General features: G+C 38.3%; 1 protein-coding gene across 2 annotated transcripts in view; it reads right to left on the bottom strand.

Annotated features, from left to right (window-relative positions):
• The window catches only part of LOC126253169 (clathrin interactor 1), a 194,017-nt gene that overhangs the window by 136,229 nt on the left and 39,689 nt on the right, over positions 1 to 18,099 (bottom strand). For both annotated transcript variants that reach the window (XM_049954327.1, XM_049954326.1), the window contains exons 4-6: positions 17,374 to 17,516; positions 14,293 to 14,420; positions 14,106 to 14,214 (exon numbers count right to left, since the gene is read on the bottom strand). In XM_049954327.1, the coding sequence (XP_049810284.1) occupies positions 14,106 to 14,214; positions 14,293 to 14,420; positions 17,374 to 17,516 (380 nt within the window). The remainder of the gene's footprint in view (positions 1 to 14,105; positions 14,215 to 14,292; positions 14,421 to 17,373; positions 17,517 to 18,099) is intronic.

Raw genomic sequence — 18,099 nt, forward strand, 5'->3', positions numbered from 1 at the left:
CGACAATGCTATGGGATGTGTTGCGATGCCTGCGAGCAAATGTGTGAAAGAAATGGCCTTAAATGTGGCGAGACAATTCATGGCTCTTGCATCACAATAATGCACCCGCACATTCATCCCTGTTGGTGTGAGACGATTGGGGGGAAAAAACCCACTGTGCTGCTTCATCCTCCATACTCTTCAGACCTGCAGAACCCCACTGAAAGGGTGGAAATTTGCAACAAAAGAAAAGGAAACAGTGTTGGAAGTGGTGTATCAATTGTGGAGGAGAGCATTTGGAAGGAGACCATGCATAATAAGTAAAAGGTAAGTGCAGAAAAATTTTGTACACAAAGTTCCAGAATTTTTTGAACAAACCTTGTACATAATATATGAAAAATGCAATTACAATTAATATTTCCAGTCACCCGAAGTGTTGGCAATTGCTTGTCACCTCCACTGCATGCTTGAAACTAAGTTTTCCGCATATTTATGCGGAAGACACCTCTAAATGCATTGAATTTGTGTCAACAGCTGTTTCAAAGTGGAGATCATTTTTCCTTGCAACTTCTTTTTGATGTAAGACAATACATTTTTAACAGGATTAGCATCAGCTGACTGTGAAGACCAATCCAGTACCTGCACACTTTTATCCCTATTCCAATCGCTGCAATGCCTGCTTCAGTGCTCTGTATCATTGTTCTCCTGCAGTATCCAATCTTCATTTTTGTTGATGAACCAACATTTGGCAGTCGGCATCAAACATCTTTGATAAATGCAATGTATAAACTGTACTCGTGTTTCTTCTTGTGTATCTCAGTCAAGAATTGAAAGTAAACTAATTCTCTATGGATGTTGCATGGAGGACAAAGGTTACCTTCATCGGGCTGTAATATCTTTTACCATATGTGCGTAATGCCGATCACGCTCTGACTTTATGGACTGTACATGTGGTCACAATAATCTGCAATGAATTGTTGTCAGTCTGAAAGGACTGTCTGGCACTCCTTCCAACCACCAGCTGACAACTATGGTCTTTACGTGACACCGTATATCTGCCATGATGCTGCCTACTCCAAATGGGGGCTCCCTCAGGACAGAAATTCAGAAATGAAAGAAGTCATATGCAAAAGTTTGCATCACCAAAACTATCGTCGGCAGTTTTAAAGAAAGTTTCAGGTCCTTAAACCGGTAAAATGAAGAAGGAATATATTTTAAGGCAACATAAATGAACCACTTTTGTTTTGGTGATGATACTGTACTGTTTGCCTCTGGTACGGGTAACAAATGGGAGAACTTGATAGGGCAAATGTGGAAATGGGCTAGAAAATTAATTAAAACAGGACTAAATTTATAATCAACGTATTTACCAGAACATAGTATAAACTGACAAAGTCATAAGACATATATATTTTTTATTTATAGAAGATTAAGACAATGACTCCATGGTTGCTTCTAATGAACAATATGAGCTTTTCAAAATTAAACTTCTTATTGGTCTGAAAAGAAAAGTTTACAATCACTGTGTATTGCCAGTTTTTACTTACAGCAGTGAGATCTGGATCTTCAATGTTGAAACTATCTAAATCAAGAGAAGCTCAGTGAGCAAAGAAAAGATGCATGTTGGAAAAGACTAGGAGAGAGAGAAAAGCAAACAAATGGGTCAAGCAACATACTAGTGATCAACATGTAACTATAACATTGGTGAAAATTAAATTGGAATAGTGGGACAAGTTGCCAGGTGTATAGATGGACTAAGGGAATTATTTGTTGGATCACAAGAGAAAGAAAAGACCAAGATGATGACCTGATGGAGGGTGGGCATATGACATTCAAAAAGCAAGAAAAAGCAATAAAGACACATGCAGCTGAACGCAGTAATGCACGGGGCACCCCCAGAAGCAGGCATTCATCCACTGGTGGATGTCAAGTAGCTAATAATAATGATCACTGAAGTCTTGGCCTATGCAATGCAGGGATATGCCACATGTAAACCCAAATTACTGAAAAATTCTATCACAACTGCCTCACTATTAACAAAAATTACACAAAAAGGCATGTAGTAACCTAACTATTGCTCCCATGTTATAACATTTAATATAGCTGGTTAAAATGTGACAAAATAATTAGTATATCAATGAAGATGAAAAGCAGCCTTTCCTTCTCACCCCATTTGGTAAGTCTCCCCTGACCCAGGGTTCTGGTCAACTTTTTGTGAACTCTCACCACTTTTAAACCTCGCCAGTCCTTTTCCTTCACCCATCTTCCTTCCCCTTCAACCCGTTTGCCAGGAGGAGGAGCCACTGGCTCTGAAAGCCTGCAAATCTTAAATACCTTTATATTTGTGTTCTCCTGCTGCCACTTGGTGAGTAGATTTTTTATTACTCCAATAAGCAAATAATCAGTATGTCACTAGCAATGTAAAATTTCATAATTTTGAACACTCAACAATCCATGTACCACAGGGCTAAGTTCTCTCCAAATGTGGATTACAGACATGATCTTACTAGGAAGCATTCAGGGTTGTGTTAATTTCAGCCACTAAAGATTGATGTACCACTCACTGAGCCTTTTATCTTCCACTGGTTCATAATACACTGATGCAATGGCTAGGTCACAGCAATCAATCACCCCCCCCCAGTTCCAATTTTTGTTAGTGACTGTCTTTTCAGTCTCATTTTCTCAAATCTGCATCTACGCTTGTATTCTACACAATGACATCTCCTGTCCCTAGCTTTTGAGTGAAGAATGGGATTTTGGATGTACTGGACTTTCTTCTCTGCTTGGTACCTGTGCTACAATACCTTAAAAAAAAGGTCGTAGAGGCAGTGAAGATAGGCAACTTTACTGTGCTCTTACATTTCATATTCTCTGGAGTTCCAAGCTCTCTTTTAGTGCTACAATAATAATAATGAATTTAAGTTTGTAGGCTTCCATGACCTGTATCATTTTGGATAAAATAATTTTGGGTACTGGGCCATGTCACTGTAAACTGCTAAAAGAACTAAATTGCTGTTATTTTGATCAGTTTGCTGCTGCCCTAGGACTGTGGCAAATTGATTGAAACCTCAGCAATTTACAATGACACAGATCAATTCCCAAAATTATTTTATCCTAAACAATGAATTTTTCAGTTAAGTAACTTGAGAAGACAATCAGTGAATGTAGGAAGGCAGTCAGCTTAGACCCTTCAGCACACTACCATTTGTTACAATACTCAATAAAAATATGATAAATAGTTATTTAAACATATATTCCTTAGTTCGGGGTGTATCTCAGTTACCAAAGGGGTCGCAGATGGTGGATAGCGCTTGCTCCTCAAACAGGGTTAGCTATGAGTATAGATGGATTCGAGTAAGTTGTTACAGTTTGAGGTGGCAGGATCAGGGGGAGTGGAAGAGTAGCACATGGTGAAGCTACATTTAGTAAGCACCAACCACATATGCTCTATGTTGATACTGTGTCAAAGAGAGTGAACAGCACTAAGTGTTGATCCGCTTTCTTGCTGACAGGGATTCGCCGAAAGACTAAGGTAAGAAAAACCCAAACAGAGAACCAAAAGGCAGAAATCCCTCTGTAGCCATAGATAAGCCACTTCTCTCTCTCTCTCTCTCTGACTGACAGATCCCAGTCCTCCTGGTTGGAGGTTGGCAACAGGTTACCAAACTGTCCTGGAAAAATAATTACTAGTACTACTGTCACAAGACCCTCAGATAGGACTACTGATCTCTAAAAAACAACCTAAGCAAAAATATGGACTCCAAAATGAAATACTACTACGAACCTGGAATGCCAGGAGCCAATGCCAATCTGGGGCAGCAAAATGTGTTTTAAGGCATGTGGATAAATATGGAACAGACTTGCTGGCTCTGCAAGAGACAAGGTGGACAGAAATGATCTTCAGAGGAAAGGAAAACTATGACATGTTACACGGAGCATCAGAAGCGAACCATTCAATAGGTACTTGTGTACCAGTCATGTAGATTTTAAATCAATCAACCCCAGAATTTCACTTGCAACAAAAGATAGCGAGAAACACAAAGCCACATGTATAAACTGTCAACCTCCAGTGAAGAGTGTGAAAATATCAAAAAAAGTATAATCTACAAGGAACCAGAGATGATCGTGGACAAGTACTAAATGAGCACTACAAAATCGTCTTGGGAGATCTTAGTCCAAAAGGAGGAAAAGAAGTAGCCTTCAAGGTAACCACTGAGAAGCACAGCTTTCATAATGTGAGCAATGATACGGGTATTCGTTTGGCTAACTCTGTGACGGCACAAGGCATGTTTGTGTGTAGTACTGTCTTTGATAAAAAAGAGAATACATAAATGTACTTTGGTATCTGTGGATGGAAAGACAGTGAACTAGATTGACCCTGTAGTATTAGACACTGGAATAAAAAGCTGGTGTGAAATGTCACGACAGCAAGAGATGATGAATGTGGATAGGACCACTCCATCATCAGAGTAGTGATGAAGGCAAAATATAAGAGGCATTTTCAAGATCAAACAGACCAACTGTTCTGAATTATTGGGGAATGAAGAGAACAGAGATTCCAAATAGATCAGAATTGGAAGGTAACTGCACATGCCATTAAAGACACAGCCCAAAGAAAGTAGTTGCAAAGTGAATTAAGGTAAAACAAGCTGTTTGATGAGGAATGGAAGTCATCAGAGATAGATGGGGACAAATTACCCAGGGTATGAAGTACTATGCCAGAAGGGAAACCAAAGCTCAAAGAAATAAAATGGCAAACAAGGCCACATTACAGAAAGCAACGAGAAGATATGTAAGAACCATCATAGGGGAAACTCAAAAAGACTGATGCAAATGGATGTAAAGAACAATACAGGAAAGCAAAGTGGTTTAAAGGAGAACCAAATCACCAACACAAATTCATAAAAGATGCCAATGGAAGGGCATTAATGGAGGATCAAGGGATTTGGAGAAGATTGACAGACTACTTCAGGAACCTACAAAATTTTGAAGAACCAAGTGAATCATTCTAGTTTAATGACTTGGTAGCAGTGGATCCCGAGTACCTCCACCCACTGTCAAGAAGATACAAAAACAAATTAAAAACCTTAAAAATGGCAAGCACCCAGGAGAGGATGGAAGTCCCACTGAGCTTCTCAAGGCTGGGGAGAAAGCTCTCTGCTCCAAAACATAATTGATTTAATCTGGGCAAAGAAGGCAGCACCAGGACAATCAAACCCAGTCCAGATCTGTGAAACAATGTACAAATAACCTCCTCTATGTAGACATCAAGAAGGCTTACAATAGTATCCATAGATGAGTCTGCTTATAACCATATGCTGTGTCTAACATCTGATACAGTGCACAGCCTATTGCACAGAGGGTGCGCCATATGCCAGGCAATCTCCAGCACAGCACCACATACTTATGATCTGTCAGCACTGCCATGTGACTCACAAAGCAAACAGTCCAATCTATCTACCAATAGTTCTGTGGCTTGGTTCTAAAAGGACCAATGTCAGTATTTGTCAAAACTGGTTTTATTGGTGTACGCCATATAGTTTCACGTGCTCTTCATAATGTTAAAACCGCCAATGTCTAAGCCACAAAGGATGAGATATACTGGGGTTTTAAGATGTAAGCCCTAAAGTGTTTTATCAAGTTTCCAATCAGCATAAAGGCGCCATTCTTGACACTGGCCCTCCCTCTTATTTTACATTTGTTGTAAGAAGGGCCAGTGTCGACATTGGCCTTTTTTTGCTGACAGATGGTTTCAACAATGGAAACAGTGCTGTGACTTTGGACTTAAATCTGGCAGGAATACACAATAATAAAAGTTGTTCCTTTAACAATTCACCTAACCATTCGGCGCATTGTTAGTGAGGAGTCTAGACAGTCTTGGTGGGCACAAACATCATGTTTCTTAGTGGCAATAAGAAAGAGCTTGAGGAACAAACTTCATCTGAAATATCACCGCTAAAGTCATCACTTTGCCTTGACAGTATGTTTACTAAAATGAACTGCTATCAGGAGCATTTATCCCTAATTTTTCCAACACAAGACCATAAACTGACTGGTATCTCTAGTTAATACCAGTCTAAAATATTATCAACCACCTATTAAATTTATTTCATTTTTATTTTCTTTAAGGTCATCCCAGTACCGGTACAAAAAGAAATGCATGTTCATCATTATTGGCAGACATGATTTCAAGTGATTTCAAGTTCTGATGAAGAGGCATTTGAAGATTCTGATGAATATGTTCCAAGTGGTGGCGAAAATTGTGATGAAAGCAATGCTGGAGGGAATATAACTACATCTTCAAGGATTGAAGAAATTGGTCTAATTCAACAGCAGCCTGACTACAAGACAACAAAGTTCAGTGGAAGGGGGAGGAAGAAATGTGATCCACAGGATTCATACAGTAAAAAAAAGCGAAACGAAAAATTATGGGAGAAAAATCGGAGGAAAGAACTGAAAATTGCAGGAAAGAAATAGGTGACGTCGAAAGGAAAATTTACGCCTGCTACAGTTCTGAAATCATCGTGCAAGTGCAGGAAAAATTGCGGAGGAAAAGTAAATGACAATGAGAGAGAGAAAATGTTCATAGAATATTACAAATTGTCCCCAGAAGCTCAAAATCAGTTGATAGCTAATCATGTGTCTGAGGAAAAGAAACATGTGGAGCATTTAAGGAACAAACCTGAAGGAATAGCAAGCAGGCAAAAATATTCCAGGAAGTACTTTCTTTACAGTCCTTCCTTGCAGACTAGGAAAGAAGAATGTAAGAGTATGTCCCTTAGTACATTTTTTTTTAACACAAAAGAAAGGAAGAACAATTGTGGAGAAAAGACAGGACTCTGAAGGTGGAGTGTGTTCTGAAGATGGACGTGGTAAACATTCTAATCATCAGAAAATTCCATTTGACAACACTGATTTAATAAAGGAACACATTAATATGTTTCCTTCCTACGAAAGCCATTATTCTCGATCTCCTTCTAAAACATATTTACATCCAGACTTGATTATTTCAGCACTGTACTGGCTCTATCAAGAACTTTGCCAAACCAAAGGTACGAAGCCAAGAAGTGAAATGTGTTATCGAAGAGATTTTGTGACCTGTTTCGATCTTAGCTTCCACAAACCAAAGACTAACACTGCTGCAAAATGTGACAAATACCCCATGTTACTCAAGAATTGTACTGATGATGCTGAATGTTGTAAGGTTGAAGTGGAATGACAGCAACATTTGGATTTAGCCCAGGCTGCTTACGATCAGAAAGACAGTGATACAAAAGGAAAGCTGAGCAGAATTCCAATGTAGAAACCCTGGCCTTTGATTTGCAGAAATGTATAACCACTCCATTTCTATGCTGTGGTGTGGAATTTTACAAAAGACAACTTTGGACCTTCAACTTGCCCATCTGTGTAAAGAGACAAAGAATGTTTTCCAATATGTTACATTTGGAATGAAACAGTGGCAGGAAGAGGTGGCCAAGAAATTGTTTCTTGTCAATATGATTATTTGATGAAACTGGCCGACGAAATTGTTGAGGTACACCTGTACAGCGATTCGTGTACCAGACAAAACAGAAATATTTTTATTGCCATCATATTTCTGACTGTAGTGGAAGAATTCATGATTCAGGGAAGATGTTTGGAAATCAGGCAGAAGTTTCTTGAAGTTGGAAATATTCACTTGGAAGCCGACTCAATTTATGCAGCCATTGAGAAGACAAAGAAAACAATACCTGCTGAAGTAGAACTGCCAAGAGACTATGCCAAATTAATGTGCATGGTTCCCTGAAAGCGACCCATAACTGCGGTAGAGCAGGAACAAAAGGACTTCTACAACTTTGAAGACTTTATGAGAAGTCATTACCTGCACAAGAAAATTAACACAGAAGGAAATCCTATTGTTTGGAACAAGATAAAATGGATTAAGTATCACTCAGGTATGCCAGGAATTGTCTCCAAAAACACAGTTACTCCTCAGAAGAACCATTCGAGATGACAGGTCTGAACAGAAAGAAATCTCGACGTTTGTCTATGCCAAAACTTGCACCTATTTCAGATGCCATCGTATCCATTTCAGAAAAAAAATTGAAGGTCTTGAGGGATCTCCTTCCATATATCAATGTAAGCAGTCGTCCATTCTACATGCAGTTCAATAATCACCTGAGAGCTAATACACAGTCACATGAAAGAGATAAAGAGATATCTTATGATGTGGAAGATGAGGATGGTGATGATGACGAAAACAAGTGATTTATTTTTTCTCTCCCCTTTTACAGTATCAACCACAGTGTATGCAAATTATTTGTCTTATATTAAGAAATGGCAATAAACAGTTTCCCCCTGATTACAAGACCAAACAGTGTTTTCATGATTTATGGTGATAAAATATGATTTTTGGAACATGTAACAGTTGCTATCAGTTATTAAATTCTTGAGGAATGAATAAAGTGATTTAATTAATGAGTACAAGAAAATATTTATCTTAAAATTACCGGTTTCTGGTTATTCAGTGTACCTGACCCTGATGTCTGAAGAGCCAATGTCAAATAATTTAAGAGAGTTCGTGATGTTAAAACGGGCCAATGTCCTCTTACGTCACTTAATTTTGAAGATGAAAATTCTAGAAATTTATTATTTAAAAATAAGCTTTAGTTAAGTTGATTTACTATAATGATAGTAGCAAATAGCCCCAAATATATTGTTAATAGTTGACAGAAAATATTCAGAAGCTTATAACTTAAAACTAAGATTCTTGACATTAGCCCATTCAGAACCAAGCCACAGAGTTATGTCCGATGTTGCAGAGGATGCTCATGAAAGGGACTACTACTGTCATCTGCCCAACAGTTCGCAAATGAACATTTTTCTGCTAACCACAGATTTAAGTGGCCTCATCACAACGTTTGGCCAGTTCCAGTTGCAGTTATCAATAAGCCACCAACAGTTATCAACAAGTATCGTCACACTGCAGCAGTCATCTCAAAGTGCCACAGTGTTTATCATTAATTGAGTATGAACTAATATATTGTCAGTGATGGCATTGCACACTGAACTACTATTCAATAGTCAGTCATTATTCACAGTGTTCAGAGCTTTTACTTCAGAGCCACACCGTCTCAAAGTGGAATTGAGTATTTGTCATGTACATTCTTTTAATAAATGACTTAATTGTTTATCATTGTGTTGCCTACATTATTTGTGTTTTAGTCAACATTGCCCTGTGATCAAACAGTAGCATAATGCAAGCGTGCCACCGCCACCTAGTGGTGTGAAATGCCTCGACATTCATAAGTTGGGGCAAATGCCCAGGATAAAAGACTGGGCAAATGCCCAAAATTTATAAATGTCTGAGCATTTATACATTTTAAAGATTAACTGATAATTGGCACTTATAAACAATACCCAACTTGAAAAGCATCAGCAATGTACGAGAAGACAGATTGCTCTTTACCATAAAGAAGACACGCCTAGTTGCACACAGACAAAATTATAAGACACTCACATATAGCTTTCAGCCATAGCCTTCATAAGCCTGTGACCAAAAGCTATATGTGGTTGTCTTAATTGTGCCTGTCTGCAACTTGGCATGTCTTCTTTATAGTAATTAGCAATCAGTCTTTTCCTACATTGTTGATATTCCTACCCGGAGTTTCCATTGTTCAAGTTTAAAAGTAACTTTTTAAGTAAGTACGGTTTATATTAAGCAGCTAGCTTGTAGGTAGCATTTTTACTTATACTATACTACTGCAAAAAATTAAAAAAATGTTCTCAATCATTTTCTTTATCTTCATAAGTTGAAGAAAGAGCAGGAAGTTCCAATTCTGCCTCAGATTATCCTGACCTGATTCCTCACTGACTACTAGGTTCCTTTCCATTTTTGTCTTTGCTTGGACTGTTCAGTATGGGTTTTTCCTTGGGATCAATGGGCTTATGTTGTGTTCTGGCTCCATTCATCAACTTCCAGCCATAGGAGAGATAGGGCAGTTTTACAGCTCTCTTTAATGCGAGTTTGTTCATATTTTTTTTTTTTTTTTTTTTTTATGCAGATCCATCCAAAAGTGCTGAAGGAACTCACTGCAGCAGCAGCTGTAATTGGTGAGCCCAGAATTTTTACAGCAACTTCTGCCTATTCACCAGTTCCTCTTAAACTTCGACACCACAATAAAGGATTAGTATGATTATTTTTATCTTCCCGGTGGTGAGGATTCACTCCTCCTCAAACAAACTGTCTGGAACAAATTCCTTTGTTTCTACAATTAGCCAAGTTCCCTCTAACCTGAATAACACATAGTCCAGTGTTCTTTGCTGTGCCACAAGGTTGATAGCACCGGGCATCTTGATAGGCCTCAGGTTACTACATAGTACTGCTCGATCAAGAAGATAAGCTTCAAGGTGACACTGATTCTTTGTTATTAAATCCTTTTTGTGTTAGTCTTATCATTTTATCTTGATAGCAGTGCAGCCATACAAAAGTAGATAGAGAAAGGAGCAGAACAGAAAATTATAGTCTGTGGTAGGGGGTTCATTTCCTGCTATCTTTACATTTGGCAGAAATTGGCTAGGCTTTTATAAACATGCCTAAATGACATGAAAGCTAAGGCTAATGACAAAGTTTCCAAGTAGAAACAGGATTAAGACATACAGACAAATCATCACATGGCCTTTTCAGTCTGACACTCGAAAAGGTAATGCGAAAGTTTAAGAAAGAACTTTCAGGGTGATCATATTGAAAATGACAATATTACCTGAGTTCTATGCAAATGACTATTCCTGTACAGCACGCGCGCACACACACACAAACACACACACAAACACACACACACACACACACACACACACAAAGATGAAGTGAAAAGTATTCAGAACACGGAATTAGTGGCATTGAGGTACAGGCTACAAATTAGTAGTGAAACGATCAAGTTCGTGAGTACAGGAAGAAAGCGCAATAATGCGCAAGATCGACAGTGAACTGCACCAGGTAGAAGTATGTGAAAAGAGTTCAAATATCTTGGATCAATTTTTACTGAAGTAACATCTACTAAAGCAGAGATAACAGCAAGACTCTTACTCCCTACATCCTGTATTAAAATCTAGAAGCTTATCTCAATAACGAAATACTGAATTAATAATAATGCCAGTGGTACTATATGACTCTCGAGACCCTAACTGACTGCTTATACATGAGAGAAAGCTCTTTGGGAAAACAGATTGTTACTATAAACAACGCACTCATTTTCAGTCCTATATTTTCCAAAATATTACACGTACAAATTCAACTGTGGGGAAAAAAAAAATGCAGGTCAATAAAATTGAAGGTCTGCATAAGCAAAGAACATTGAATACTGCAGCAAACTGTGACAATTTTGTGATAACAGTTACATTTCAAACTGTAGTCTGCAGCTCATGCAATAATTAAAACTGGAAGATAATGACCAGTACCTTCAATTTTGCATCACAATGAAGGAAGCACTTTAGCAAGAACATTTTGCCTCCAACCTGATATTCAGCAACCAAGCAATCTTCTATTTGAAACTTGCTGGCAGGTTTAAACTGTGTGCCTGACAGATTCACAAACTCATGACCTTTGCCTTACACAGTCAAGTGCTCGACTGACTGAGCTACTCAAGCAAGACCCATCCTCACAGCTTTACTTCCACCAGTACCTCATCTCCTATCTTCCAAACTTTAAAAAAGTTCTCCTGAGGAACTTCCAGGTCTAGGACTCCTGAAGGAAAGTTTATTGCAGAGACATGACTTTGTCATAGCCTGGGGAATGTCTCCAGAATGCTTGCATAGCACAGAGCACTTGCCTGTGAAGGGCAAAGGTCACGAGTTCAAGTTTCGGTCCAAAACACAGTTTTAATCTGCCAGGAGTTTCCTATCAGTGCATACTCCATTGCAAAGTGAAAATTCATTCTGGAAACCTTCCCCAGGGTGTAGCTAAGTCACGCAAGTTTTGCAGGAGAATTTCCCTGAAGTCTGGAAAGTAGGAGATGAGGTACTGGCAGAAGTAAAGCTCTGAGGGTGGGTCATCAGTCATCTTGGGTAGCTCAGTTGGCAGAACACAAGCCAGAGAAAGACAAAAGCCCCTAGTTCGAGTCTCAGTCTGGCACACTTTTCATCTGCCAGGAAGTTTCATACCACCACACACTGCACTACAGAATGAAAATTCATTCTGGAAGCTTCCATTTACCTGGAATGGTTATTCCCATAATGTGATGGTGTGGGGCATTGAAGGTCTTCATGAAATTATGGCACATGAACAAGATTTGCTGAAGGTTAATGTTTTCAGTGTCACAGACAAAGCTGTATGGGCCATTTTTCTACAGTGAGAAGACTGTGATGGGTACCTCTTCCCTTGATATGTTGCAGTTGTGGTTTTTTCCCTAACTGAGTGCTCAATTTGAGGATTTCACCTTACAACAAGATAGAGCATTCACCTCCCACATCACTGGACTGGGTGCAGATGGTGAAGAAGATGTGGCTTTGTTCCCTTGGCCACCAAAGATCACCTGACCAACCACTTCGCGACTTTTTGCTTTAGAGGCACTCTTAGGATTGTGTTTATGAAACACCATTGCGAAGAACATCGGAATAGGTCATGGAACACATCAATCACTGACAGAATGTTGACACACAAGGTATGGAACAAACTTTAATACTGTTTGGACGCATGTCGTGTGACCAGAAGGGCACACTTAGAACATCTGTAAAGTGCAAAATACAAATCTGGTGAGTTTGCAGTTGTATTCATTCATCAGTCACATTTGTAAATGTAATACTTCAGAAAATACAGAGTTTTGAAAACAAATGAATCATTTATAGTAGCTCTGTATACGGACCAATCTTGGGTCCAACTACAGGATCCAACAAGAGAAAGGGGAAAGAACAACACAGAACTAGAAGAGTTATACAAGGAGCCTAATATGATTGGCGTGACAAAAGGCAAAATACTTCAATGAGCTGGACGTTAGTGAGAATGGCAGAAACAAGATGGCTCAAAACTGCAATGGACAGGTTTCCATCAGGCAGCAGGAGGTTGGCTTGATTAAGACAAGCTAGTGATCATGGTGAGCCGAAGAGAGATGGCAGATGACAGAAGCAGACGGAGAGCCATAACTATGGCATCATATCCTCCGACCCTGATCCTGTAAAGTTCATTCAAATGTATAATTCAATTTGTATACTTGTAAATCTACGTCCCAGTTGGATAACTGTTCCAGGAGGCAGGAGGTGGTGGTGGTGGTGGTGGTGGTGTGAAGCACGAGAAGACTGTGTAAAATTGAAAGACTCTTCAATCTGTACACTATAGTTACCCACCATTGTTTTTCTGTCACACATTAGTGGCGCTCTATCTTCTTATACAAATTAAAATAACTAATGCAATCACAATGGAGAATGAAAAACCATTCAATAGATGAGCAAATAATTATATGCAGGGCTGGCAACCATGGAGTGCAAAATGTACTGTGTACTTAATGGAAAAAAGAGGACAAGTAACTTTTGCCTACTTACTCAGCCTATGTATGCATGTTTGACCTTCAACGAACCATATGCCCAAATAGAGGAACATTGTCACTGCAAAGCCACCTCCACCACATATTTTAGCATCTCTCCTCCCCTTCTCATAAATAGAGGTTCATATGTATTTGAAGAAGGGATCAGTAATGTGTATAAGTAAGTATCACAAGAAAAACACTGAAATGTATTTTGTCCGCTGAGGAAAAAAAAGAAAAGAAAAAAAAGGGGGGGGGGTGCACCAAAAGAAAGGCGAAAGGCAAATAAATAAAGCATGAGACCTGAAATTTAATAACATAATCTTTCAGTTACATGTATATAAAAATGAATGTATAGAGCCAACCACATTTTAAATTATAGGTTGTTTGATGGAACGGGGAGGTGTAATGTATCCTTATTTAGCACTGCTTTTGGATTATGGCAGTTCTTGTACATGTGTATGCTTCAACAGGTAAAAAGCATTAACAACCAGCAAATCATAGGAACCATCAAGGATCCAAACAAACACAGTGAAGTAACTAATCAGACAATTAACCAGTGAGCCACAGAACACTATTTCACTCCTACAAGATAATAGTAATGTCCCACAATCAGTGAATACAATTCCATACCTGTTATTAGAGTCTTCAAAGCTCCGGTGTCGTGACCTTGCATTTCCACCTGAATCCCAGTCAAGGTCTTCTTTTTTCCATCGAGGTGTATCATCCCAGCCACTACTTCCTGAGTAGCAAAATTACAAATCACGAACCTTAATTCATGTAAAAACATTTACATTCATGTCAGTTTCAACATACTTACCAAACCTCATGCCCATGGCATCACTTGACATGCCCACATATTTATCTTTATTTTTCTTGGCTTTTTTCCTCTCTTCACGCAGTTTGTCATCATCCTGAATAAAGTCTATTAACTCACGAACTTTATGCCTATAAATCGCAAAAAAAAAAAAAAATGCACAATGTAGAGTTAGTGATTTATTGTCAGATCCAAGAAATACAAAAAAATGACACACAGTAATTCTGTGTTGCTTGCAAATTTAACCATAAACAGCTTCTTCAGCCTATAACATCATGATCCAGACCTAATTTGTGCCCCCACAAAAATATTTCAAACAATAGTATTTTTTAAAATAAAGTTACTTAGGTACATGTTCTATAAATCATTTGAACTATTCTTTTATCACAATGATATCAGTTTACAGATATACATTGTTAGTGTTAACATTAATGAAGACTTAGTCCTACTCATGCCGCTACACTTAAAACTTTTTTTTTACAGTTTACCAATTCCTCAAAAAGAAATTCATCAATGGAATAGGAGTTGCGCAAGAGAAATGTTTTTATGTTACATTTAAAACTTGCTTTGCTACCTGTTAAGACATTTTATGGTGTTTGGCAAATGGTCAAAATTTTTTGTTGCTACACACAGAACTCCCTCCTGTAACACTAAAAGCTTTATTATATGTAATAAAAAAAAAAAAGTCATGGTTTCCTCCAGTGTTGTAGGTATGGATATCACCGTTGTTCTCAAATTCTGGTGAATTACATACAACAAATTTCATTAGCAAATATTGTCATGGTGTGAAGTCCTTCAAGAGAAACCTCCATGACGACAACCGGTGAATACCACATATTATTCTTACTACTTGCTTTTGCGCAAATAATTTCTTTCTGAGTGATGAGCTAACCCAAAAAACTACTGAACTATTATTCCATTCATGGAAACTAACTACACTGACAATGTAATGCTGTGGATTTATGGAGGACACGGAAGAAATTTAGGTGCACTGTATGACTTAACTGCAAATGACCCACTGCTACTTACTTTCCATGGGAGCAACAAGGCTAGATTCTATGGAGCATATACAGTATCTATGTGAGATCACATTTTTCCATGGCTTCTGACAGAAAGTCAGTGTAATGTTAAATTTTAAGATTAACTTTTGAATATCACAGCTACCATCCTCATCATCAGGAGATGCCATGTTGTGTCCCAAACATCTATTTCCACTTTTAACAGGCCACTGTTATCAAAGCGGAATTTACTACACTTGTGGTATCAAAGCTGGTGTTTTGAGGAGAGAGATGAATCTTTATTGTCTTATTATACAGCCCTATTAATTCATCGAACATACAAGTATCTTAGTGTTGTTACATAATATCATGTATGTCTGTGAAGCTAAATTTTGCACAAACTTTACAAGGTTTTCATAAACATTAGGAATAAACTACCCAAAATAAAATGCCTCTCATTTGCACATTATATATGCTGGGCATTCTAGACTTATGTTATCTATAACAGGGAGCACACCATTATCAATGTTACATTGCTGTCCAAATCCGTTAAATGTGATGAGGTTATAAACATAGAAATAGACAAAAACCTCACCACATAAAAACATATTAAAAGCTATTTGCATGTTTTGTGGCACATGCATTCTTTTATATCCTTCTGCTTATGTGCTTCACCTCCATAGCTGACATTTCAGCCAGTGCCATAAGGATTCGCTCCCCCCCCCCCCCCCCCCCCTCCAATTATTTTCCTTTGAGGAGAAGATTGTAACAGATTACTCAATCTTATAAGGACCACCATGTAATTACATGAAAAAGTTTCATCTCTGGTTTTGGAAGCCTACATTAATGGACGAGAGCAGCGGGCTAACCAGGTGCCCCTTTAATAGTGCAGTCCAATAACATCTTATGACAGGGCAGCTCAGTCAAAATCACAAAGATCTCTGTGCAGGTGCAAGACGCTACTGGAGAAAATTTGTAATAATGAGGGGATCAACCATTTTATTGTTTAGTTCTACCATCAGTCCACTAAGTTCTGAATCCTGTCATAACACATTCTATATTTCTAACATGTTCATTAGTAATCTGCATAAACCAATACCATAAGACATTCTATATTTCTAACATTTTCACTAGCAACCCGCATAACCTAAATGGTAATTCAGAAGAACTAGCTTTGCAACAACATTCACAATGGGATACTATTACAACTAAACATGTTCCACAATGAGGGATGCACATGAATGAAAATATTACCCTTCATAAAAAGAGCAATAGTTTCTGTAAACCTTAGTGCAACATAAGGACATGTAGAGCTAGAAAGATTTTGTAACAACTTATTCACTCACAAGCTGCAACATATTAGTGAAAAAAATAAATCTAGCAACACATCTCTGATTGGATTTTTGAGTGATTTGGGGGAAATAGGTAAATGAAGTAATTCATTAGAGGTGATCAGTGACCTTCATCCAATGAGCCTGCTTTTCCAGCTATCAGGGATTGTCTTCATAATGAGTAAATCAACATCATTGATTTCATTAAGGGCCTCAAACTCTACACATGATTTGCAAATGAAAATGCTAATGCTGTTACTAGTTCTCTTACTCTCCAGCACACAATACCATCTCGCACTGCTCACATAACAGTAGTTCCCTGACTCCCTGACACCCCCCTCCCCCCCCCCCCTACCTCTCTCTTTCCCATCAGTTCCTTGTGGTCAGTCACAAATCCTCTCATGCCAAACTCTTTATTTCATGGCACTTGTCACCCTTGTACTCAATTATTCGTTAGCAGTATTCCAAACTCTGTCTTACCCTACAGCTTTTACCTTCTACAGCTCCTTATAGTACCGTGGAAGTTATTTTCTAATGTTTTAATACGACTTTCTTCTTTTCTGGCTTTCCCACAATCCATATGTGGCAAACAACAGCTCACCTACTTATCTTCTTCTTACAAAACTTCAGTACTTTTAAATGAAAATCAAACAATTTTCATGCCATCTTTCACTTTATTTTATTCTTAAGAACTGGGACTGATCTCAATTGTACCACTAGTACTCACTGCGTGAAATATGAATGATTAAACTTACCGAACATTAATTCCTTGATCCTTCCCATACTCATCTACGTAGGTGTAGTTCTCCAAGCTTCGCAGATCGTAAATGTGTTCCCGAGCAGAAGTAACCACCCGTTCTGACCCATTACGAACCAAGTAGTTTAATAGGAGGAGTGACTGCAGAAAACATAATGCTTGTGAGTACATGGATGATGAGTAACAGCTGCAGTAAATTACGAACTATTTTCAAAGTAGTTACGGTGTAAACATGAAAACTTTCACTGCTTATGGCACTATCACTATGTGTAATTAGACAAAATGCAGACACAAAAAGCTTTAATATCCTTGGGTGAAAACAATATGTATTCCACACATACAGAGGTTCATGCAAACATGATTTGATATGACCATACTTACTACAGCATGCAGTAATACCCTGAAAAATCAAGCAAAAAATCATCCATCCTAGTCTACGCTGTGCAAGAGTCTTCATTTCTGCACCACTACTGCAAAGGACAGCCATTTGAACTTGCTTCGTGTAAAGAAGTGGCAGCCCCTCTACAATCTTTAATTCTCACACTGCTTGGTAATGACCATACTGATGACTCCTTTCTTTTAGTCAAATTGTGCCTGTTTTCCTCCCAGTTCGATTTAGTAACTATTTATCAGTTATATGATCTGTCCATCGTATCATCAGTATTCTTCCATAGCACCACATTTCAAATGCTATCCTCTCCTTATCTGAACTGTTTACCATTGA

The sequence above is a fragment of the Schistocerca nitens genome, chromosome 4, assembly GCF_023898315.1.
Source record: "Schistocerca nitens isolate TAMUIC-IGC-003100 chromosome 4, iqSchNite1.1, whole genome shotgun sequence".
NCBI classification, from domain to species: Eukaryota; Metazoa; Arthropoda; class Insecta; order Orthoptera; family Acrididae; genus Schistocerca; species Schistocerca nitens.